At 45.8% G+C, this 25,673-nt stretch overlaps 1 protein-coding gene across 2 annotated transcripts in view; it reads right to left on the minus strand.

Annotated features, from left to right (window-relative positions):
* Positions 1–25,673, minus strand: part of LOC143961100 (potassium channel subfamily T member 2-like) — a 439,371-nt gene that overhangs the window by 97,277 nt on the left and 316,421 nt on the right. For both annotated transcript variants that reach the window (XM_077470267.1, XM_077470268.1), the window contains exon 10: positions 25,032–25,212. In XM_077470267.1, coding sequence (XP_077326393.1) covers positions 25,032–25,212 — 181 coding nt within the window. The remainder of the gene's footprint in view (positions 1–25,031; positions 25,213–25,673) is intronic.

Raw genomic sequence — 25,673 nt, forward strand, 5'->3', positions numbered from 1 at the left:
TTGCCAGGAATAAGAATAGGTTCTTAAGACCTTACCAGTTTGTGTCAATGGAGAGACGAGAGGGCAAGGCTGTCCAACAAGAGAAGCCAACCTAATACCCATAGACACAAGTTTACTCCTTTAGCAATACCTTCAGCCCAGTACCCATGGACACAAGATAATTGCCCAATCTGGCCAAATAGGCGACTATTATGTCCACATGTACCTCAGTTTACTGCTCTCCTTTAGCAATACATCCAGCCCAATACCCATGGACACGAGATCATTGTCCAATCTGGCCAATTGGTGAACTATCATGTCTACGTACCTCAGTTTACTCCTCTAGCAATACCTCCACCCCAGTACCCATAGACACAAGATCATTGCCCAATCTGGCCAAATGGGTGACTATCACGTCCACAGGTACCTCAGTTTACTCCTTTAGTAATACCTCTAAAAGCTCTGAAGGCCATAAGATGACTGTATGAATAATAAGTGGATAGGATAGAAACTGTTGTCATTTACCGAACACATCTTTCACCATAAGTAGTCACTGCACAGTGGCTTAAGTAATGTATCAAAAATCGACATCAGGCCAAACCCATAAAGTTCTTTATCTGAATGCTGCCATGTTATATTTTGCCCTAAAGTGAATCCATGGTTTTCCTCTTTTTTTATTTTGTTTTTGGGCAAAGCAACTGGTACACTTTATTATCCCCAGCCCCCCCACCCCCATCACCAACAGCAAACAGTCACCTCCCTTTCATGCCCCCACCACCAACAGTGGATGGAAAGTCCAATGTAAGCTACCAGTGATGGGTGTTAGACCCCTACTCTGGGTTATGGATGTGGCAATGTTGATTGGTCCAGTGTCGTCACATGGTGTAAGTTATTTGCTCTTTTGCCTTCTGGTGCTAAATGGAATGAAAATGCAGGAGAACAAAGAAAAGTAAAGTATAGGTTTCTAGGGTGGGCTATATTAACCACTTAACATCTTAAGGGCGTTCTAAAATGTTCTGGACTTGAAGTGGTCAAAACAAGCTCATGGCTGCAGCTGCATTATCATTATTTACAGCTGGCAATTGATTGTTTAACAAAAGTGATCCAGCCACCCGATCACCAAAATACACCCCTGTGTTGTCATGATGCTTCAAAACTGTGAAATCCAGTCCCACTTTTGTGTATTTTTTTCTGTGTTGTCCTAAATTGCATTAGGTTACTGTTGTTGTTCTGATGTATGCTGACAGTTTGGGCCACTACAACCTGTTTACTAATGTAATTTGGTATCACCCTCTGTCTTCCCCTCCAGTTTAGTGGTAGTTAGTTCAATCTTAGCTAGGCCCGCCCTTTACATTTTCAGTCGGTCAGCGTTAGTATTTCGCAGACAAGGCTTTGGAAAGTCATTGTCTTCTTACACTTCAATAGGACTGGAAAAAAACATGTTCTTCACTATAATAAGCTGAAGTAAAATTGTGCTGAATTCTGGAACTCCATACCCCAGTATGTCTGGTCAGGTCCTACCCTGTCCACTTTTAGACAATCTTTGAAAACTCAGTTATTTAGGGAAGCCTACCCAACCTCCACCTAAGAACTGTATCTGAGTCACCTCCATCAGATCATCCCCTGCAGCTATTACATTTTGTACCATCTCCCCCTTCCTTTAGATTGTAAGCTCCATGAGCGAGGGCCTCCTATTCCTTCTGTATTGAACTGTATTGTAATTGTATTGTTTCCTTTATATTGTAAAGCACTGTGCAAACTGTTAATACTATACAAATCCTGTATAATAATTATAATGTCTGCATCTTATTGAAGAGTTAAGCTGCCTGTAGATGGTGCTAAGTCAGCAGGTGACCATACTGTGTGGTCAGACTGTGTCTAGGGAGGTATGTCAATGCATATAGCATTTGGACCAGAACAATTATGTTTAGTACAAAGCATCCAGTTTGTGCGTGTTCTACTTCTATTTAGTGCTGCTTTATAAATGGATTTGCGAACAAAGCTTTCCCTAGGTAAAAATCATACATGGGAGTTTACTCCCACTTTAAAAAAAAGAAAACTAATGCACACACCAAATGCAATGATTAGTAAGATGAAATATATATTTTTTTTTTTTGGTTTGGGGTTTAATACCCCTTTAATTTAACAAAAAAAATCCTTTTTTGCTCAAACTACATTTGGGCTTTAATCAATAATTCCAGGCATTGGTATGTTTTATATGGTAACACTGATCCAGCTACGACCAATGCAACAATATATATACCCCACCTAGTCAATGCCACTGGGAACTGGAAATCACTGAAATAGACCACTACACCACTTGCTCTCCACATGATCTCCACTTGCATCCAGGTCCCATGACGAGTGGCTGCACTTCTGCTTACTGAACACAGGAGGTTGACCGCTCGACACAGGCATCGTTAAGAGAATGCTTTGTATTTTCTGAATAAAGGCACTGATTCTTTGATTGGACAAGATGGAAAGGTTTGGGCATTGATGTCTTGATCTACACCTCTTCCATTCAGAAAATTCAAAGCGACTGAATGATGCCCATGCCAAACCATCAACCTTCTGTGCTCAGTCAGCAGCAAGGCAGCTGCTGAGTACAGAACCCTGCAGTAAGTGAAGATCACTGGAATAGCGGTGTCTACTTCCAGCTTCCAGGGGCATCAGCCAGGTATAGTATACAGTGGGGAAAATAATTATTTGATCCCCTGCAGATTTTGTAGGTTTGCCCACTTACAAAGAAAAGTATATATCATTTTTATCATAGGTATATTTTAAATGATAAAGACAGAATATCAACCAAAAATCCAGCAAAAACACATGATACAAAGTTTATAAATTGAGTTGCAGTTCAGTGAGTAAAATAAGTATTTGATCCCTAAGCAAAACATGACTTATTACTTGGTGGAGAAACCCTTGTTGGCAAGCACAGAGATAAGATGTTTCTCGTAGTTGGTTACCAGGTTTGCACACATCTTAGGGGGGATTTTGGTCCATACTTCTTTACTGATGCTCTCCAAATCCTTAAGGTTTGTGGCTGTCGCTTGGCAACTCGAAATTTCAGCTCCCTCCATACATTTTCTATAGGATTAAGGTCTGGGGACTGATTGGCCACTCCACTTAATGTGCTTCTTCTTGAGCCCCTCCTTTGTTGCCTTGCCTGGGTTTTTTTGGGGTCATTGTCATGTTGGAAGACCCATCAACAACACATCTTCAGTGTTCTGGTTGAGAGAAGAAGGTTCTTATCCAAGATTTTACAATACATGGCCCTGGCACCCCTGGTTGCCAATGCGGTAAAGTCGGCCTGTACCATTAGCAGAGAAACAGCTCCAAAGCATAATATTTCCACCTCCGTGCTTGACTGTAGGGATGGTGTTCTTAGGGTCAGAGTTATTGCCAAAGAGCTCAATTTTGGTCTCATCTGACAACAGCACTTTCTCAGAATCTTTCTATGAATCATTTAGATCAGGCATGTCCAAAGTCCGGCCCGCGGGCCAATCGCGGCCCGCAGTCCGGTTTTGAACGGCCCGCCTGGTGTGCTGCGGGATCAGGGCTGTCAAATGAGCCGATCCCCGGCACTGTGTGAAGCTCCGTCGGCTTCAAAAGTGAAAGTAAAGTGCAGAGGAGTGTGCTGTGCTCTCTGCTTCCCCCTACAGTGCAGTACCCGGCTGAATGAGGAAATGGAATGGAAAGGTACTGTACTACAAGCTAGATTCGTTTTAAAAAGGCTTTATTTATGTGTATGTGTGTGTGTGTGCATGTGTGTCTGTATGTATGTATGTGTGTGCATGTGTGTCTGTATGTGTGCATGTGTGTCTGTATGTATATGTGTGCATGTCTGTCTGTATGTATGTGCATGTGTGTCTGTATGTATGTACATGTGTGTCTGTATGTATGTGCATGTGTGTCTGTATGTATGTGCATGTGTGTCTGTATGTATGTGCATGTGTGTCTGTATGTGTGTGTATGTCTGTATGTATGTATGTGTGTGCATGTCTGTCTGTATGCATGTGTGTGCATGTGTGTCTGTATGTATGTGTGCATGTGTGTCTGTATGTATGTGTGTCTGTATGTATGTGTGTGCATGTCTTTTCTATATGTGTGTGTGTGTGCATGTCTGTCTGTATGTATGTATGTATGTGTGTGTGTGTGTATGTGTCTGTATGTGCATGTGTGTGTGTGTGTGTCTGTGCATGTATGATTGCATGTGTGTGTGTGTCCATGTATGTCTGTATGTATGCGTATGTGCATGTGTGTCTGTATGTATGTGCGTGTATGTCTGTCTGTATGTGTGTTTGTATGTGTGTGCAGCATGTGTGTCTGTATGTATCTGTGTGTATGTATGTCTGTATGTGCGTGTATGTCTGTATGTGTGTGTGTGTGCATGTGTCTGTATGTATGTAAGTATATGCATGTGTCTGTATGTGTGTGCATGTGTCTGTATGTGTGTATGTCTGTGTGTATGTGTATGTATGTGTGTTACTTTTAATCCAGACCCCCCCCCCCCATTCTTGTACCATCAGAACTGCTTTTGTGGTGCTTGTGTGTGTGATAGCAGCCAGGACTGCTGCTCCTCTGAAAAGCAATCCATATACAGATCGCTTTTCAGAGGCATTTGAAAGGTGGTAAAGAGGCATTATGTTGCCTCCTCACCACCTGTTTTAAGCCCGTAAATGTAGCATCACTATACCGCAACTGTGCAGTCTACACAGTTGCGGGGTAGTTGCAGTGCAGGCCCATTCACCCTGAGCATACCTCCAGCTGCAGCCACAGCATGTGTACACCCCCAGCTGCTCCCTCTGCAGCTAAAGGGGGAGAAGTTGGGGGTGGTAAAAACAGCTTAACCATGTAGTTTTACTGCCCCTCCAATAAGCCCTTGGTTCACATCTGCATGGCTGCATGCTGTGTGTAGGGCAGCCCATGCATTTCAATGGGCTTCCATACCCACAAAAATGCAGGGAAAGAAGTCCCAGAGCTTTTTTTTTTTTTTTTATTGCGCTGCACCAAAAGCACCCCATGTTTCCAATGTGTGGGGTACCATTAAGACTTAACGGTACCCCTAAAGAACAGAGCATTCGTCTGTGTGTCAGGCAAACGAGCGCGACAAAGGCACGAGAATTTTTGTTGGGCCAGGTATGAGTGCTCGAATGACCGAATTTTAATGGTTCAAAGAATGTCAGGCAAAATGGTCGGCCCTCACACATGTTCACTTCATCGAATCTGGCCCTCTTTGAAAAAAGTTTGGACACCCCTGATTTAGATGTTCATTGGCAAACTTCAGCTGGGCTTGCACATGTGCTTTCTTGAGGAGGGGGACCTTGCGGGTGCTGCAGGATTTCAATCCATGGTGATATATTGCATTACTAATAGTTTGTTTAGTGACTTGACTGTGGTCCCAACTGCCTTGAGATCATTCGCAAGCTCCTCTCGTGTAGTTCTGGGCTGATCCCTCACTTTTCTCATGATCATTCATGAGATGAAATCTTGCATGGAGCTCCAGGCCGAGGGCGATTGATGGTTATTTTGTACTTTTTTCATTTGCGAAAAATCGCTCCAACAGTTGTCTTCTTCTAACCAAGCTTCTTGCTGATGGTCTTGTAGCCCATTTCAGCCTTGTGTATGTCTACAATCTTATCCCTGACATCCTTTGACAGCTCTTTGGTCTTGCCCACAATGGTGAGGTAGAAGAAAGAGATTCTGTGGGCTCGTGTCTTTTATACACATAACGAGTTGTCGTTAGGAGCACCTTCTTAAATTGACAGGACTAATCTGTGTACCACATGAGCACATACTGTAGCCAGTCCGTGGGAGCCAGAATTATCGCTGGTTGGTAGGGGATCAAATATTTATTTTACTTACTGGACAGCAACTCAGTTTATAACTATTGTATTATGTGTTTTTTTTCTCTATTATTTAAAATACACCTGTGATAAAAATTATAGACCTTTCATTTCTTTGTAAGTGGGAAAACTTACAAAATCTGCAGGGGATCAAATAATTATTTTCCCCACTCTACATAGTTACATTAGTCCAAACTGGATCAGTATATAACTGTGTATAAAATGCCCATGCTTGGAATTATTCTTTAAAGTGTATTTCCACTTTTGCAGCTAAATTGGGATAACATCTACTTTACATTTGTTACATGTTCCCACTAACCTATTTAACCACTTCCCGACTGGCGCACGCCGATGTACGTCGGCAGAATGGCACGGTCAGGCAAATGGGCGTACAGGTATGTCCCTATAAATTTTCTGCCATGCCGTCACGTGCGCACCGCTGGCTGCGCACCAACGCCGTTGGGCACCTCCGTGAGTCCGATCGCGGGTCCCGCGGACTCGATTGCCGTGGGGATACCCATGATCATCTCACGGGGAGGAAGAACGGGGAGATGCTAAAAACAAGCATCTCCCTGTTCTGCCTAGCAACAGTGACACTGATTTCTGCTCCCTGTGATTGGAGCAGAGATCAGTGATGTGTAAAACACAGCCACGCCCCCCACAGTTAGCAACACACCCCTAGGACACACTTAACCCCTACGCTGCCACCTAGTGGTTAACCCCTTCACTGCCAGTATCATTTACACAGGAATCAATGCATTTGTATAGCACTGATTGCTGTATAAATGAAATTGGTCCCAAAAATGTGTCAAAAATTTCCGATGTGTCCACCATAATGTCACAGTCACAATAAAAATCACTGATCGCCGCCATTACTAGTAAAAAAAAAAATATATTAATAAAAATGCCATAAAACTATCCCCTATTTTGTAAACGCTATAACTTTTGCGCAAACCAATCAATAATCGCTTATTGCTATTTTTTTTACCAAAAATATGTAGAAGAATACGTATCGGCCTAAACTGAGAAAAAAAAAAAAATTTTATACATTTTTGGGGGATATTTATTATAGCAAAAAGTAAAAAATAATGCGTTTTTTTCAAAATTGTCACACTTTTTTGTTTATAGCACAAAGAATAAAAAACGCAGAGGTGATCAAATACCTCCAAAAGAAAGCTGTATTGGTGGGGAAAAAAGGACATTTGGGAGCCACATGTTTGGGAGCCACATCGCACGACCACGCAATTGTCAGTTAAAGCGGCGCAGTGCCGAATCGCAAAAAGTGCTCTGGTCTTTGGCCAGCAAAATGGTCCGGGGCTTGTGGTTAAAAAAAAAAAAAAAAAATGCTGATTACCTTTTTAAGTGTGTTTTATTTGCTAAAAAATCTTTACATGCTCTCCCAGCTTTGTAATGTTTAGCAAGGGACTGTTGAATAATGTTTAACATAATTAACCCTGTCTGCACTGAGTTCTTCATGAATAATTTTGTTTAGACATGCTGTGTGAACGAGAACACCAAAAAACATATAATGGGGTTATCTCAAATTTAACTGCAAAAGAGAAAGTCTGCTTTAAATGAGGCAAAAAAATAAAATAATCATCTCCCACTTACAGAGTAAGCCCTGCTGTGGAGAAAAAGTAACTCAATCACAGCGACTCACTTAAAGGGTCTGAACTATAGTGAAGAGCTCTTGAGAATAATTATGGGGCTCCTGTGATGGGACGGGATGACTACAAGAAAAGGACTGATGTTACTCCCTGCCTTTCATTCACAGCACCCACATCTGTCATCTTGTCTCATGACAACTGTCACCATCACCGATCAAGACGTCTCTGTGAAGCTCAGTAACAGCAATTCCCAGGGAGAAGAAAAAGGCAGTGGAGGGGGAGAGGAGAGGCGTCAGGAAAAAAGGAGACAGAGGCTGAGATATTAGGGAATCAGCAGATATAAGCCAGCCTGAAACTCATTTCTGCACCCCTGGTGCCACTTTCATGGCGCCTTCTCTGATTGCAGGTCTCTGTGCTTGCACAGCTCCCAACACCTTGTATAAAATAAATCTAATTTTCACACAACGGTGGGAATGACACACTTTTACTGTGTCATTATCTACATGTCAAGATTGCTTTTAACACTTTAAGAAAGGGCAGTGACTGGGTGACTTTGGCATACATAATAATCAACATACTTCTTAGGGCATATCTGACTCACTTTTCACTGGTCTAATCTTCAATAGCTGCTTCAGAAGCTATAGAGCACATGGTTTGTGGTCGTTCCCAATAATGTCCTGCTTTGGGAACCAATAGCTGTGGTTTTTACCAGCTTTTCTTACAAAGGCCCTATTGTCTTCCTTTTTTCAGATGTAGGTCCCTTTCACACGGACATTCCGATCGGTTCTGCCCATCTGTTCTTCAGGTGGACCCAAGCGGGACTTCCATTATTCTCTAAGGAGCGGTGGCTGTAAACCGACGTGTGTCTGTTTACACCAGCCTACATCCAAAAGGAGATGGATGGGGATCGGATCAGAACGGATGACAGTTCGGTGTAAACTAAAAAGTGGTCTGTTTACATCTGGCCACCCATAGAGAAGAGCGTAGATTTGCCCTGCTCAGCAAGTGGATTACAGCCGCAGTCCGTCCTGTGTCAAAACAGCCATATACACCATATTTTCAAAAGTGTTGGGACACCTGCCTTTACACGCACATGAACTTTAATGGCATCCCAGTCTTAGTCTGTAGGGTTTAATATTGAGTTGGCCCACCTTGCAGCTATAACAGCTTCAACTCTTCTGGGAAGGCTGTCCACAAGGTTTAGGAATGTGTCTATGGGAATGTTTGACCATTCTTCCAGAAGCACATTTGTGAGGTCAGGCACTGATGTTGGACGGGAAGACATGGCTTGCAGTCTCCACTCTAATTCATCCCAAAGGTGGTTTATTTTGTTGAGGTCAGGACTTTGTGCAGGCCAGTCAAGTTCCTCCACCCCAAACTCGCTCACTAATGTCTTTATGGACCTTGCTTTGTGCACTGGTTCAAATTATTTGGTGGGGGGGTGATTATGGTGTGGGGTTGTTTTGCAGGGGTTGGGCTTGGCCCCTTAGTTTCAGCGAAGGGAACTCTTATGCCTTGTACACACGGTCGGACATTCCGACAACAAAATCCATCAGATTTTTTCCGACGGATTTTGTCCTAAACTGGTGTTGCATACACACAGTCGGACAAAGTTGTCAGAAAATCCGATAGTTAGTGATGACGTTTGTTAGTTACGACGGGACTATGTTGAGGCTATTAGCCAATAGCTTTGGTCTCGTAATTTGATCTGAGCATGCGTGGCACTTTGTTCGATCGGAATTCTCTACAAACGATTGGAAAAAGTCAGATCAGATTTTTTTGTCGGAAAATTTGAGATCCTGCTCTCAGTTTTTTTCCGTCTGAATTTCCGTCAGAAAAAGTCAGATAGAGCCCACACATGATCGGATTTTCCAACAATATAATCCGATCGGACATTTTCTGAATTTCCGACCGTGTGTACAAGGTATTAAGGTGTCACTGTCAGCATACCAAGACATTTTGGACAATTTCATGCTTTCCAACTTTGTGGGAACAGTTTGGGGATGGCCCCTTCCTGTTCCAACATGACTGCGCACCAGTGCACAAAGCAAGGTCCATAAAGACATGGATGAGTGAGTTTGGGGTGAAGGAACTTGACTGGCCTTCACCTCAACCCGACAGAACACCTTTGGGATGAATTAGAGCAGAGACTGTGAGCCAGGCCTTCTAGTCGAACATCAGTGCCTGGCCTCACAAATGCGCTTCTAGAAGAATGATCGAACATTCCCATAGACACTCCTAAACCTTGTGAACAGCCTTCCCAGAAGAGTTAAAGCTGATATAGCTGTAAAAGGGTGGGCCAACTCAATATTGAACCCTACAGACTAAGACTAGGATGCCCTCAACGTTCATGTGCATGCATAGGCAGGTGTCACAATACTTTTGACAATATAGTGTATGTGAGTGTCAAAAAGCCCTAGATTCTTATTCATCTGTGTTTCTCCACCTATTTTCCGTCAAGGCTCCATTTATAATTATGCAATCCCAAGCCAATTATCCAATTCTAAAGTGTAAACAACTAAACTAGTATTTTTTTAATACTCTTTATTACATAATACTGTTCCCCATATACTACTCTACATCAATGTTCATTAAGCCTCATTGATATATATGGTTATTGTCTTTCATCAAGGACAGTAACAGGAATAACTTCATGTACCCCAGATTTTTTGGTATTTTGGTATAAGTCCCTCTATGCTCATACATACTTTTTTCATAAGGCAAGATTTTTTTACTGCTTTAACCCATTGACTAATAGAGGGAGGTAAGGGTTGCATCCATCTTCTCTCCCCCAGATCCTGGACCATCGTTGGCTCGCCCCCATCTCGTCCTTTTAATATTTGTGGGCCTTCCCCGCACGGGGGGGGGGGGCGTGTCTCGTATATATGTTTTTTTTGTTTCAGTTTCAAAACTTTGTAAATAAGTAAGATTTCTCCTTCACTGATGGGCACTGATGCGGCTGCACTGACGGGCACTGATAAGGCGGCACTGATGGGCACCGATGAGGTGGCACCAATGAAGTGGCACTGATGAGGTGGCATTGATGGACACTGATATGTGGCACTGATAGGTGGCACTGATGGGCGACATGGATGGGCACTGATAGGTGGGACAAATTGGCACTGATAGCTGGCACGGATTGGCATGGATAGGCGGCATGGATGGGCATGGATAGGTGGCACAGATGGGCATGGATAGGCGGCACAGATGGGTATGGATAGGCGGCACAGATAGGCATGGATGGGCACTGAGAGGTGGCACGGATGGGCACTGAGAGGCGGCATGGATGGGCACTAATAGGCGGCACGGATGGGCACTGATAGGCGGCATTGTATTGTATTATACTGTACTGATGGATGCCAATCCGTACCAAACAATAATGCATGCCAATCAGTGATGACCATTGTGGGCACTGATTGGCATCCATTGTGGGCACTAACTGGCATCCCTGGTGGTCTAGGGTGGCATACCTGGTGCTGGGCATCCCTGGTGGTCTGGTGGCGTCCCTGGTGGTCCAGTGGGGGCATCCTCGGGGGGCTGTGCTGATAATCGATCAGTACAGACCCCCCCCCCCGTCAGAGGCGCAGCCGATCGGCTCTCCTCTACTCGCGTCTGACAGACGCGAGTGAGGAAAAGCCAATCACTGGCTCTTCCTATTTACACTGTGATCAGCCGTGATTGGACACGGCTGATCACGTGGTAAAGAGTCTCCATACCGAGATAGTAGTTGCGGGGTATCAGACTGACACCCCGCAACAACGATCGCCACGATGCGTGCCACCGGGGGCGCGCAGCGACTCAAAATCCTGATCACGTCATATGACGTCCGGTCAGGATTTTGAAACCATTATGCCGCCGTGTTTCTGCTATAGGGCGGGCGACAAGTGGTTAAGATATAAGTGGTGTATAATATTTAATTGAATTCATTTTTTATCAACTATTTGGTGATATCACTAAATGCGATGAGCAAATCTCCTACCAATTCTCATCCATCATATCTGGCACAATTGACTGCCACTTGCCCCTCCCATTCAGAGTAGCACCACATATCTTAGCCAGCAATACATGTGAATACAGTGTAGATATTAACTCTTGTGGTCCCTGCAATCTCAGCACCCCAATAAGGGGGTACTTTGAGATTATAGGAATCTGAAAGCCAAATTGCACCTGTAGAGCATGTCGAAGTTGTAGACATTTATAAAAATACCTATGAGAGACACTGTATTGCTTACATAAATAATCAAGCGACCGCAGTGTTCTATGATCATATACCTGTGCATGTGTCACCCCCTTTTCCTGTTTTCAAAAGTTGCAATCCAAGAATGTACTTAACTGATCCAAAGATGGATTAGTCCAAATGGGGACTTCTAAAGTAGTTGCATCCACCTAGTCGTTTTACTACATCTACACATGTGGGATCCTCAGCATTAGCCCTTGTACACACAATCGTAGATTCCGACGGAATGTGTCCGATCGGAGCGTTTTGTCGGGTTTTCCGACTGTGTGTGGTCTGCATCGGACTGTTTCCGTCGGGAATATCCGTCGGACCAAATTTTCCAACTTGCCGGAAATATTTTCAGACAAAATGCTCCGATCGGACATACTCCGATCATGTGTAGAGAATTCCGATCGGACAAAGTGCCACGCATGCTCAGATTAAATTCCTACATCAAAGCTATTGGCTACTAGCCTGAACATAGTCCCATCGTAACTAAATTACGTCATCACGTTCTGAAAGATCGGATTTTCCGACAACTTTGTCCGACCGTGTGTATGCAACAGTTTCGGACAAGATCCGTCGGACAAAATCCGACGGATTTGGTTGTCGGAATCTCTGACCGTGTGTACAAGGGCTAAGAGGTGATTTATTATTAAAAAGCAAATACACCTTTGCACACTGGTACTGACTACCTCATGTAACCATGACCCTAGTGTTGACAGAGAGGAGCAAGGCAAGGACAAACAAGGAAACTGCGCAGACTACTGACATATTGTTTTATCAACTGATGATGCCATCAGTTGTTAGGCCTGCGGCTGGCCAGCACAGTGCCCAAGCTTGTAATGTCACACAATACAAACTTGTGGCTTTGTGTAAGAAAGCAGGTTTCATTTTTTTCCGACGGATTTTGTCCTAAACTGGTGTTGCAAACACGCGGTTGGACAAATTTGACGGAAAATCCGATCGTTCGGAACGTGATGACGTTCGTTCCTTATGACGGGACTACGTTGAGGCTAGTAGCCAATAGCTTTGGTCTCGTAATTTGATCTGAGCATGCATGTCGGAATTCTCTACAAACGATCGTAAAAAGTCCGATCAGATTTTTTTGTCAGAAAATTTGAGATCCTGCTCTCAATTTTTTTCCGTCGGAATTTCCGACGGAAAAAGTCAGATAGAGCCCACACACAATTGGATTTTCCGACAATATAATCCGATCGGACATTTTCCGTCGGGAATTTCCGACCGTGTGTACAAGGTATTAAGGTGTCACTGTCAGCATACCAAGACATTTTGGACAATTTCATGCTCCCACCTTTGTGGGAACAGTTTGGGGATGGTCCCTTCCTGTTACAACATGACTGCCCACCAGTGCACAAAGCAAGGTCCCTAAAGACATGGATGAGTGAGTTTGGGGTGAAGGAACTTGACTGGCCTGCACAGAGTCCTGACCTCAACCTGACAGAACACCTTTGGGATGAATTAGAGCAGAGACTCTGAGCCAGGCCTTCTAGTCGAACATCAGTGCCTGACCTCCACACACTGGCTTGTTGACAATTTTCAGTCAGATTGGGCAACCTTTAGGCCTCATGCACACTGGACGTTATAACAGGGTTCTCAGAGCACCCCTTACATCAGGGTTCCCCTTTACACCAGAGGCCACAGTGTTCCCCTTACATCAAAGTCCTCTCTGTACATCAGAATTCCCCACTTTACACCAGAGGCCGCAGTGTTTCCCCTTATATCAGAGTCTTCTCCGTACATCAGAGTTCTCAGTGTTCCCCTTTAAATCAGGGTTCCCACCGCATCCTTTATGTTAGAGGCCAGTGGCGGAACTACCGCCATAGCGACACACGCGGCCGCTATGGGGCCCGCAGCTGAGAGGGGCCCGTGGGAAGGATGAGGAATGCATACTGCGGGGGGGCGAGCACCTCCCGCATGGTCCCCCAGACAGCGGCAGTGAGGAGAGGAAGAGGCAAGCTGTCTGTACGAGCAGAGAGCTGTAATAGCTTTCATTTGAATGTCCTGTGTTCCCGGGGCTCACCGTCACATAGCCCCACCTCTTGGCCTGGTGCCTTTGATAGACAGAACACCGGTCCAATGCGGGACATGTGACGTCATCAAAGGCTCCGGGCCAAGAGGTGGGGCTATGTGACGGTGAGCCCCGGGAACACAGGACATTCAAATGAAAGCTATTACAGCTCTCTGCTCTTACAGACAGCTTGCCTCTTCCTCTCCTCGCTTCCCCTGGCTGGGGGACCGTGCGGGCGGTGCTCGCCCCCCCCCCCCCCCCACTCTGAGGCAGCCCCACGCTTGCCAGCAGCCATTTGAGGGCTCCAGTATGCATTCCTCATCCTCCCCGGTAGTTCCGCCACTGGCTCGCCTCTTCCTCTGCACAGGTGAGGCTGCATTGTGACTGCACATTCATTCAGCATTTCTCTAGTTAAATTCTAACATTAGTCATTGGTTACATAAAGGAAAATTACCAGATCATTCAGATCTTTACAAATGCTGATCTTTTAATTCGTGCTATATGGTAATTTTTTTGAATTGGCAAAGAAACCAATGTTTGAAAAAAATGTTATGTCTAAAGAACATGTAATGTACAGTGCATTTTTGCATGTAGGAATTATCTTTACTACATATTTCAGATTTTTTTTTTTTTTTACAGCTATAAAGTTATCAGTATTAGTGTTTGCGTTTTGAAACGATAACTTAATTTTTCACTTACAATGAGAATGAGGGAAAGGAAAAAAATCGCTAGGTTAATTGGTTGAAAAGGGACAGTTGGTAGATTCAACCCTATAATGAAAATTCTCACTTTTATTCTATCCAAGTAAAGGTATAAACCTCTGCCAAATGCAATGGGGCTGATTTACTAAATGAGTAGAGAATGTTTACTCTCAAAAGTGGTTATGCTAAGCCAGCCTTTCTCAGCCTTTTCAACACGAAGGAACCCCTCAAATAACTTTTCAGTTTCAGAGAACCCCTGCTAAAAAATGACTATATCTACAACTCATGATATACTAGTATGATGGTCAGTGGGATGAATGCTCCTTACACTTGTGGTCATTAGGAAGAATTTCCACCTTACAGATAGCTAAAAAGATCAATGGTGTCAGTGGGAACTTATCTGAGACAGAAATTGATCAAGGAACCCCTAGCAACCTCTGGAGAAACCCTAGTTGATAAACCCTGTGCTAGGCTACGGTTTAATAATTCCTTTATTAATATTATAGTGTAGCACCCTCTACCTTAGGTAAGTACGTGCTAGGTGTAGGTTTTGTGTAAGCTGCCAGCGCAGGTAAATTTAAGAAGGCCTATGCTGTGAGCTAGGTCTGTTTGTTTTGATCTGGGGGCAGGGGAGTGGTTTAGTATAGCAGCAGGTGACTGATATGTGCCTCAGTTCTTGGGTGCCTCCTCTGTTTCCAGGGAGAAGGTTCTGGAAAAGGGACATGGCAGAGAGCTGGAGTGCCATGTGGTGCATGTGGGAGCTCTGACCAATCCCCAACTAGGACTCCTTCATATACCCATGGTCAACCTGCTGTGGGAGGAGTTGTCGGCTGGAAGATGGAGTGTTAGACTGTTGTGTCTGAGGGAACCCCCTTTCTTGGGGGGGTGTACCTCAGGCAGGGTGCTCGGGGCTGGGAGGGAGCCTCTCCTTAAAGGGTTATGGAGAGGTGTCTGGGAACAGGAGCCAGAAAGGACAGCTGGTCAGCACGTCCTGAGTAAAGTCATTCAGGAGGGATCCAGGCCAGGTATCGGTGAGTGGAAATCACAGTGGAAAGCTCTGGAAGAGACATGCCAGGAGTTGGATGTAGAGCCAGAGCCCCCCCCCCCCCCACTCTGAGGCAGCCCCACGCTTGCCAGCAGCCATTTGAGGGCTCCAGTATGCATTCCTCATCCTCCCCGGTAGTTCCGCCACTGGCTCGCCTCTTCCTCTGCACGGGCGAGGCTGCATTGTGCACCGGTCACGCTGCATTGGGCACAGGTGAGGCTGCATTGGGCACAGGTGGGCACAAGTGAGACTGCATTGGGCACAGGTGAGGCTGCAATGGGCACAGGTGGGCACAGGTGAGGCTGTATTGGGCACGGATCACGATGCAATTGGCACAGGTGAGGCTGCACTGGGCACAGGTGGGCACAGGTGAGGCTGTATTGGGCACGGGAAGGCCATGCTGCATTGGGCACAGGTGAGATCACATTGGGCACAGGTGAGGCTGCATTGGGCATGAGGCATTCTGCATTGGGCACAGACAGGTCACGCTGCATTGGGCACAGGTGAGGCTGCATTGGGCACAGGTCACGCTACATTGGGCACAGGTGAGGCTGCATTGGGCACAGGCCACACTGCATTGGGCACAGGTGAGGCTGTATTGTGCACTGGACACGCTGCATTGGGCACAAGTGGGCACAGGTGAGGCAGTATTGGGCACAGGTGAGGCAGTATTGGGCACGGGCAGGCCACGCTGCATTGGGAACAGGCAGGCCACATTTGGTACAGGTGAGGATTATTGAAGCGCTAACACAAGCTGTTTGGAGTATCTTTATCTGTTGATTGTTAAACTTTCTGGAATACATATATTGCTATTGTGGTGTAGGATCTGGGCCTGTTGTCCCTCCATCCCTTTTCTTTGCTTCCTTCCTTCCTTCCTCATTCATCTCAGACTCGAACCACACCCCCTTTGAGCCACGCATTTTAAACCACGCCCACTATTCAAATTAAGCCCCACCATTTTTTTGTGGGGGGGGCTGTTTGAAGGGGGGGCCCCATACAACATTTTGCTATGGGGCCCTGTGATTTCTAGTTACGCCCCTGTTAGAGGCCCCAGAGTTCTCCCTTACATCAGAGTCTGCAGAGTCCCCCCTTACAGTAAAAGGGAACTCTGCAAGTTCAGATGAAAAAGGGAACTCTGTGAACTCTGATGTAAAGGGGAACTCTTGTTATTAACTTCATTAAACCATGTAGTACAAGGGCCTGCCTGATTTCATACAAATTGAAACTGTTAAGGTTTGGCCTCTTATTATATGGTTTTGATAAATCTGAAGGAAAAACTCAGCAGAAAAACTGATAGTGTGTATGGGGCTTAAGTTTCTTTGATCCTTTTTAAAGCTTTTTTAATATGCATTTGTACACGCTTTTTTCGGGTGTTTTCAGGCTTGAGTGTTTTGTTTTAGTTAAGTAACTAACCAAACTACTTACCAAGAGAAGGAGAGACAAGAAATTGTGTGAAAAAAACACATTATGCATATTTTCAGGTGTATTTCAGGCAATCACACTGAAGTCTATAGGGACAAAACATGCACGACTCTGCCCCAAAAAATCTTGCCGTTTTTTTTGCACTTATGCATGTGTGTATGCATTGTTCTGCTCACAGAATTGTGTGCATCCTGCCACATGCATACGTGCTCACTATAAATAATGAGCCACAGAGCTATTTAAAACGGGGTTCCACCCTAAAGTGGGACTTCCACTCATCGGAACCCCCCCCCCAGTGTCACATTTGGCATCTTTCAGGGGGGAGGGGGTTGCAGATACCTGTCTAAGACAGGTATTTGCACCCACTTCTGGGCATAGACTCCCATGAGAGTCTATGCCTCTTCCTGTCCCGACGCACTGTCTACTGGGACACACATGGGTCCCGGGGACATCGCGGACCATTCCCATTGCGCTGCACGACTCGCGAATGCGCAGTAGAGAACCGGGAAGTGAAGCCGCAACGCTTCACTTCCTGATTCCCTCACCTAGAATGGCGGTGGCAGAAGCCAAGAGCCGAGCGATCGATCGGTCTCGGCTGCCGACATCACTGGATCCTGGGACAGGTGAGTGTCCATTTATTAAAAGTCAGCAGCTGCAATATTTGTAGCTGCTGGCTTTTAATATTTTTTTTTACAGTGAAATCCCTCTTTAAGGATAAGACCTGAAAGACTGCACTACTGAGAAATCCTCAGCTATACCCTGACCTGCAATTCAGAATCTGATTCTGATCTCTCTTACCGACCCAGCTTGTTCCCTGACTCTTCTGTGGTTCTTCCCAGTTCTGCTGATTGATTTGCTCTTGTATTTACCCCAGCTAGTTATCTATACCTATATCTAGTTGACTATATGACTACAATTTCTGCCTGCCTGCACGTTGCTGACCCGGCCTGACTGTTGATGACCCTGCCTGACTTTTGCTGACCCTGGCTTGTTTCTGTACTCTTATTGCCAGTGACCTATATCTCTATTCACCTTCAACCACATGGTGGCAGCATTTCCAAGCTCCAAGGATATCACTGGCATTATTATCCACCTACACTTGAGCCAGCTCTTCATTCCTGCACTCTCTGTCCCACTACCCAAGGGTTTTGGGTTGGAGTAGTAAGAGAGGCCACCCTTGTCATTTCATTCTCCCCAACAAGGCATGGCAGGACCACAAACATAATAAACTAGCCCCAAGATAAGTTTGTTTAGCTGTTACCAAGTTCTTTTCTTGGTTTGCAGTTTTTGGCTCTCCTTTTATCTATTTCAGGTTCCCCCTTTCCTGTATCCAGGCAGACTCTCAGCTAGCAGCTATCACTAAGCAGATCAGCTTGATGCACATCGCTCTAGGATTGGTCAGAGATTTTTGAAGGGAAAAACAGCAACCAATTAGGACTTTTACCTACCTATAAAATCTCCTGAGGAATTTTCTGCAGTCAAAGTGAAAGTCCATGCAAAAACTAAAATTCCTGCATCTACAGCCACCAACATTCTAAGACTAAGCTCTCTAGCTCTGAAAAGAAAAAATCAGTATACATACATTTTCTGAAGCCGGTCCGAACCGACCTCCAGCGGCGGAAGCTCTGCTGAGTACACGTTTAACAATGGCCGTGAAATTAATGGGGAGTGACGTCACCCATAGACTTACTATGGGGCTTCTGTTGATGGACGTGTCCTCTGCACCGGCCTCCACAGAGAAGCCGTGGCTGACAGCTCAGCGTGGGATCAGAGCTTCCGCCGCTAGAGATCGGTCGGATCGCCTGTAGAAAAGATATGGATACTGATTTTTTTATTTTCAGGGCTAGAGAGGTTAGTGTTAGAATGTTGGTGGCTATAGATACAGGGATTTTAGTTTTTGCATGGACTTCCACTACAAAATCTTCAATCAAGACCAGCTGTCCCGCCCGCTCAGCCCCTAGTCGTGGATATCCTTTGTTGGGGGTATTAGCGCCCACTATTGTGGGTGGAAAGCGTGATTCGGGACTTTAATGGTCTGTTACCTTCCGCTCATGTCTTGGTGACTGAGCTTTGGTGTTTGCTATTTTTTTCAAACACTATTGGTTTGTCCATGATTATTTAAATAAGTTTAACCACTTGCCAACCGCCCTATAGCAGTTATACTGTTACAGGGAGGCTGCTGTGCACAGGAACACGTCTATATATACGTGATCCTGCAGTTCCTGGTAGGGAATGCTGCCACTGGCAGCTCGCTACCACTGTGATAGCACACAACAGGAGCCGATTGGCGGGTACCGCGGACACGGTGTCCGCTGGCAACTGCCGATCATCAGCCACAGAGACAGAACTGCAAGCTGCCTATGTAAACAAGGCAGATTACCGTTCTGACAAGAGGGAAGGCATGGATCCTGTGTCTCTGCAAAGCAGGGACTAGGATCTATGTCTTCCCCTCGTGAAAGCACCTCCTACAGTTTAGAAAAACATTAGTCAGGCACACAGTTAACCCTTTGATATTGTTTTATTTTTTCTAATTAAGCGCAACAAATTAGTTTTTATTAACCCTTTGATCACCCCTGATGTTAACCCATTTTCCAGCCAGTGTTATTAATACAGTGACAGTGCATATTTTTAGCACTGATCACTGTATTGGGAAGTCCTGAAGATGCCATCTTGGTGAAACGTATGTTGAAGGGTGGCGTGGCAGGCTTGGAAAAGCCATTACCTATTCCCACACATGCTGTACACGCCATTGCCGGTATCTTGGCACTCTACCACGTGAGTGCAATAATCTCTTTGTTTTTAATTCCACATTTTAATGAAATACTAAGCTATACTAAGCTATAATACCCTTTAACATGTCTCCTACCGGGTCACGTCACCTCTGACGGGTAATTACTTGGAGGAACGTACTGGAGATAAACCCTAGGAGTTATCAGCCTAAGGGGCAAACAGAGCATTTTGACCTACCTGTAAAAAGGGGTCAAACATTTCTGCTGAGTTTATATTCACACTTTTGGGCACAAGAGGTGAAGAAACAAGAATTTGAGGTTGAAGATGTCAGGGTGTTGGGAATTTGTCACTTATGGACTTTTCATTATCATTTTATTGTTTTTTTATCACTTCCAATACATATCATTACTTGTAATAAGTACAAGTACAAAAAACATTTTGCAGTGCATGGCATCTCTGAATGATTAGCTTAAATTAATTATATGTGAAGTTGCTGCCCCTTTAACCACTTCCGAACCGCCTTCCACACATTTACTGCGGCAAGGAAGCCTGGCTCAGTGAAACGATATACCTGTACATCACTTCATGCAGTAGCCTCTGGGGGTGCGTGCACGTGCCTATTGGACAGAGGGGGAGCCAATCAGTGGCCACCTATGATTGTTCTCCAGAGAGGCAGAACATCGATCTGCCTATGTAAACAAGGCAGATCGCTTTTCTGACAGGGGAGAACACAGAGATCTTGTGTTCCTGCTAAGCAGGAACACAGATCGCTGTGTTCTGCCAATCAGAGCAATCCCCACACAGTAAGAAAGCACCCCCTAGAGACACACTTAACCCTTTGATCGCCCCTGGTGTTAAACCCCTCCCTGTCAGTGTCATTAGTACAGTAACAGTGCATATTTTTAACACTGATCACTATATTAGTGTCACTGGTCCCCAAAAAGTGTCAAAAGTGTCAGGTGTCCAATTTGTCTGCCGCAAGTTTTAAGTGTCCTTGTCCCTGTCAGGAGCCTAACGCCCTGGGGGATTAAGGACAAGGCCATCTGATTTTAGAGGGCTTGTGTACCCGTCTGCACTTTTTTGTGTCACTCTTTATATGTGTGCACATTTTTTATGCAACGGGTGAAGTTTTTGAGTGAGTTTTGGACACAGTTCCGCTAAAAATTGCTGATCACCGCCATTACTAGTAAAATAATAAATAAATACAAATTCTATAAAAATATCCCATCATTTATAGATGCTATTAATTTTGTGCAAACCAATCAATATACACTTATTGGGATTTTTTTGACCAAAAATATGTAGCAGAATACATATTGGCCTAAATTGATGAAGAAATTCGATTTTTTTAAAATATTTATTGGATATGTATTAAAACAGATATATATAAAAATATTGGGTTTTTTTTTCAAAATTGTTGCTCTTTTTTTGTTTAAAGGCGCAAAAAACCCCCCAAAAAATGCAGAGGTGATCAAATACCACCAAAAGAACGCTCTATTGTGGGAAAAAAATGACACAAATTTTGTTTGGGTACAGCGTCGCACGACCGCACAATTGTCAGTTAAAGCGACGCAGTGCCGTATCGCAAAATAGGGCCTGGTCATTAAGGGGGAAATCTTCCGGTCCTTAAGTGGTTAAATCAGGAGTGAGGAGGCGACACTGTGCCCGGTGACCTTTGACTTCTCCCATGTTGTTCAAGAAGATCATCACCTCTTTAAGCTTGTCTACCCCGATGTAGAACTTTACTGCCCCTCTTCCGTGCACAAACAAGGAGGAATAACAGAGCTCTGTGTACTGCAAAAGCTACGTTTTTTTTTATCTACAAGTAGCTCAAAGTTAGCATCACAGATAGATGAGGCAATTTCAGAAAGAGTCAATGAATATGGAAGGAATATTCAAAGCATATGAAAAACATTGCAGCATTCTAGATACAAAAGCGATCACTGACAACAGATAAAAACAAGAATTGCCAAAATATGGGACTTTCGTTTCTGGCATGCACAAACACACATATACATTCTTCCAAACCTTTCTGAGCTTATTTATACCGTGTTTCCCCGAAAGTAAGACCTACCCTGATTTTCCAAGAGGGCTGCAATATAAGCCCTACCCCATAAATAAGCCCTAGTTTAAAGTGGATGTAAACTGCTAGAATCCTCTATTATGCCACGTACATACGATCGGAATTCTCGCCAGAAAAAGCTCTGATGGTTTTCCTGACGGAATTCCGACGGAAGTTCGCTCAAGCTGTCTTGCCTACACGCGGTCCCACCAAATTCCGACCGCCAAGAACGTGGTGACGTACAACATGTACGACGGGACTAGAAAAAGGAAGTTCAATACCCAGTAGCCAATAGCTTCCATCTCGTAGTTGAATCTGAGCATGCGTGAGTTTTGGCGTGTCGGAATTGGATACACACGATCGGAATTTCCGATAGAAAGTTTTTCGGTCAGGAAAATTGAGAACATGCTCTCAATTTTTTTTTGGCGGAAATTCGGACAGCTAAATTCTGATGGAGCCTACACACGGTCACATTTTCCGACGAAAAGCTCTCATCGGTCTTTTGCTGGCCGAAATTCTGATCGCGTGTACGCGGCATTACAATATTATATGTAAAAGGTGTGCGTTTCTGTAAAAAAATTGAGTATAATACCTTCTTATAGCGCCGCTCAGCTGACCTCCCGCTGCTCTCCTCCTTTTCTCTCAGCTGTCAGCGGGGGGATTTCTGACCCCCTCTGCAAAGCTCGGAGTTGGTAAGAGAGCTCAGGAGGGCCATGGAAGTGCCGAGCCGCGCTCAGCTGATCCCCGCTGCTCTCCTCTTTTACCAGCTGTCAGCGGGGAATCTCGGGCCCCCAGGGGCGGACTGACCATTGGGCCACTCGGGCACTGCCCGAGGGCCCCGAGCCACTAGGGGGCTCCATGTAGCCTCAGTAAAACCAGGGACAGTATGTAAAAATCAGTTTTTTTTACATCTGTCTCTGAAATGTCCCTTACCGACATCCTTTTGGTCTAAAAATCCTGAGATTATAGCTGTCCCACCTCTCCAGTACCTTCTCAGCCAATAGAAACATGTCTGTGTATACTGTGTGCACATGTATGTGTATACTGTGTGATTCAGGGGCGGATCCAGGGGGGGGGCAACGGGTCAATTGCCCCCTCCGAGAATACCGCCAGCTAATGACAGCACGGCCGGTTCCGCGGGTCCAATCGCGGCCGGTTCCGCGGGTACCCGCGGGCCGGTTCCGTGGGTCCAATCGCGGCCGGTTCCGCGGGTACCCGCGGCCGGTTCCGCGGGTCCAATCGCGGCCGGTTCCGCGGGTACCCGCGGGCCGGTTCCGCGGGTCCAATCGCGGACGGTTCCGCGGGTACCCGCGGGCCGGTTCCGCGGGTCCAATCGCGGCCGGTTCCGAGGGTACCCGCGGCCGGTTCCGCGGGTCCAATCGCGGTCCGTTCCGCGGGTCCAATCGCGGCCGGTTCCGCGGGTACCCGCGCTGAGTGGACGGGTGAGGGGGGGGGCAGCTGGGCGGCTTAGGAGGGCTGCTGGCCAATCAGGAAGCCAGCAGGCAGGGGAGCAGGGAGATGACATCATCTCTCACTGCCCTGCATCCCTCCAGTTCCACCCTCACTGTGTAGGAAGCTGTGTGCAGCAGAGAGATTGCATCATCTCTCTGCTGCCTATCTTCACTCTGGGACCCAACAAAAGACCACCAGTAGGTGACAATCCGCAGTGTGTGGCAGGCTACCTGGCAAGTGGCAATCCGCAATGTGTGGCAGGCAACGTGGCAAGTGACAATCCGCAATGTGTGGCAGGTGACGTGGCAAGTGACAATCCGCAATGTGTGGCAGGTGACGTGGCAAGTGACAATCCGCAATGTGTGGCAGGTGACGTGGCAAGTGACAATCCGCAATGTGTGGCAGACTACGTGGCAAGTGGCAAGTGGCAATCCGCAATGTGTGGCAGGTGACGTGGCAAGTGACAATCCGCAATGTGTGGCAGGCTACGTGGCAAGTGGCAATCCGCAATGTGTGGCAGGCAACGTGGCAAGTGACAATCCGCAATGTGTGGCAGGTGACGTGGCAAGTGGCAATCCGCATTGTGTGGCAGGCAACGTGGCAAGTGACAATCCGCAATGTGTGGCAGGTGACGTGGCAAGTGACAATCCCCAATGTGTGGCAGGTGACGTGGCAAGTGGCAATCCGCAATGTGGGTCAGGCAACGTGGCAAGTGACAATCCGCAATGTGTGGCAGGTGACGTGGCAAGTGGCAATCCGCAATGTGTGGCAGGCTACGTGGCAATCCGCATCTGGTGGCAGGCGACGTGGCAAGTGACAATCCGCAATGTGTGGCAGGTGACGTGGCAAGTCACAATCCGCAATGTGTGGCAGGTGACGTGGCAAGTGCCAATCTGCAATGTGTGGCAGGCTACGTGGCAAGTGACAATCCGCAATGTGTGGCAGGTGACGTGGCAAGTAACAATCCGCATTTGGTGACAAGTGACAATCCACATTTGGTGGCAGGCGACATGGCAAGTGACATCCTCAGGGCTCCCACTGATTCTGCAATATGGTGAGTTGAACCATTTAATTTTATATTACAATGTATTAATAGAAATAATGCGCTTCAATCATCCTGACACCATAACAACCATGGTGCCGTAATGATTGAAGCGCCAATACCAGCCATTTCCCATATAAATTGCCCCCCAAAAAACATATTTTATAGAAGTGCCCCTCCCGAGACTAGACTCTGGATCCGCCCCTGGTGTGATTGTATACTGTGTGATTGTATACTGTGTGTGTGTATACTGTGTGGCCCCATAATCTCGGATTGCCTGGGGGCCCCATAATCTCCTATTGCCGGGGGCCCCATGAGTTGTCAGTCCACCCCTGCGGGCCCCCCTCCCTGTGCAGTGCTTGTGCTTAGGAAAACCAGGCGGGTCATGGGCGCTATATGAATGTATGTGACACAATTAGATTACGGAAGCACATGCCTTTTACATTATATTCCACTTTATAATAAAGAAGATTCTAGCAGTTTACAAGCACTTTTACTCTGTTCACACTGGGGATTAAATGGCTGCCAAAAACACAGACCCGGGCTTATTTTCGGGGGAAACGCAGTATTATTTCCTTCCGTGCTGGACTACATACAGTAACCCCCTGCCCTCTCTGTTCCACTACAAACATATTTCCAGAAAACCAATACTGCTACTTTGTCTCCCAGAAGCCTACCCACACACTGTGCATAGGGAATAGGCTTTTGGGAGTTGTAGTTCTGGGGTTGTGCCACTGTCACTAGGAACTAACCTAGCAAGTTTTGAGCTCTCTGAATTCCTGGCATGATCAACAGGTCTTTTTCTGTATTTATGGCATATTTAAAGGGATAATACATAAGGAAATTTGCATGTACAGTATTTTTTCTTATTTTTTTAGCCCAGGCAGCTGAATTTACCTGGATAGGTAGCACAATAAGGGCAACACAGATCATGATGACCACTAGAAGCTGTGATGGCCAGATCTTTGGGGTTACATCACCAAAGCCCACGGTGGAGAAGGTGACAATGCAGAAGTATAAGGAGTCAAAGAGAGTGAGATTATTGCCTGCTCTCTCCAGGTGCTGAATGCCGCAGATACTAAGGAGAGAAGATGAGAGAGATCGTAAAAATATTGAAGAAACAAAGAGATCTAAAAGACAAGAAAACATGATTAAGGTTAGAGAAAGCGTCTCAATCTTTTCAATCTGCAGCTTTCATTCAATGAATCCCTGGTGATCCTGCTATAAATGTCTTTGTTCAGGCACTTGTAGGGGGGGGGGTGCGGTGTGGTGCGGCGGCAGTAAACACTGTGCAGTTGCAAAGAACAGGATTTATATTGATGTAAAAGTTCAGCAGTTACAACAAAGCTGGCGGGAAGGAACCCGACCTGGAACACTTACAGAATGCAGTAGTAACGTGAAACAGAGCAGGTCTCCTCATACTGACAGTGTCTGACTTGAGGGGTGGAATGCGGTCTGGCTGGTCCTCACCCAAATGGGAGTCATCCAGGAAGGATGGCGTCTCCCTGTCCTTTCCCTTCTTGTCTGGAGCTTCTCCCT

This window comes from Lithobates pipiens, unplaced genomic scaffold (genome assembly GCF_037356315.1).
Source record: "Lithobates pipiens isolate NorthernLeopardFrog02 unplaced genomic scaffold, aLitPip1_a1.2 Scaffold_8, whole genome shotgun sequence".
NCBI lineage: Eukaryota > Metazoa > Chordata > Amphibia > Anura > Ranidae > Lithobates > Lithobates pipiens.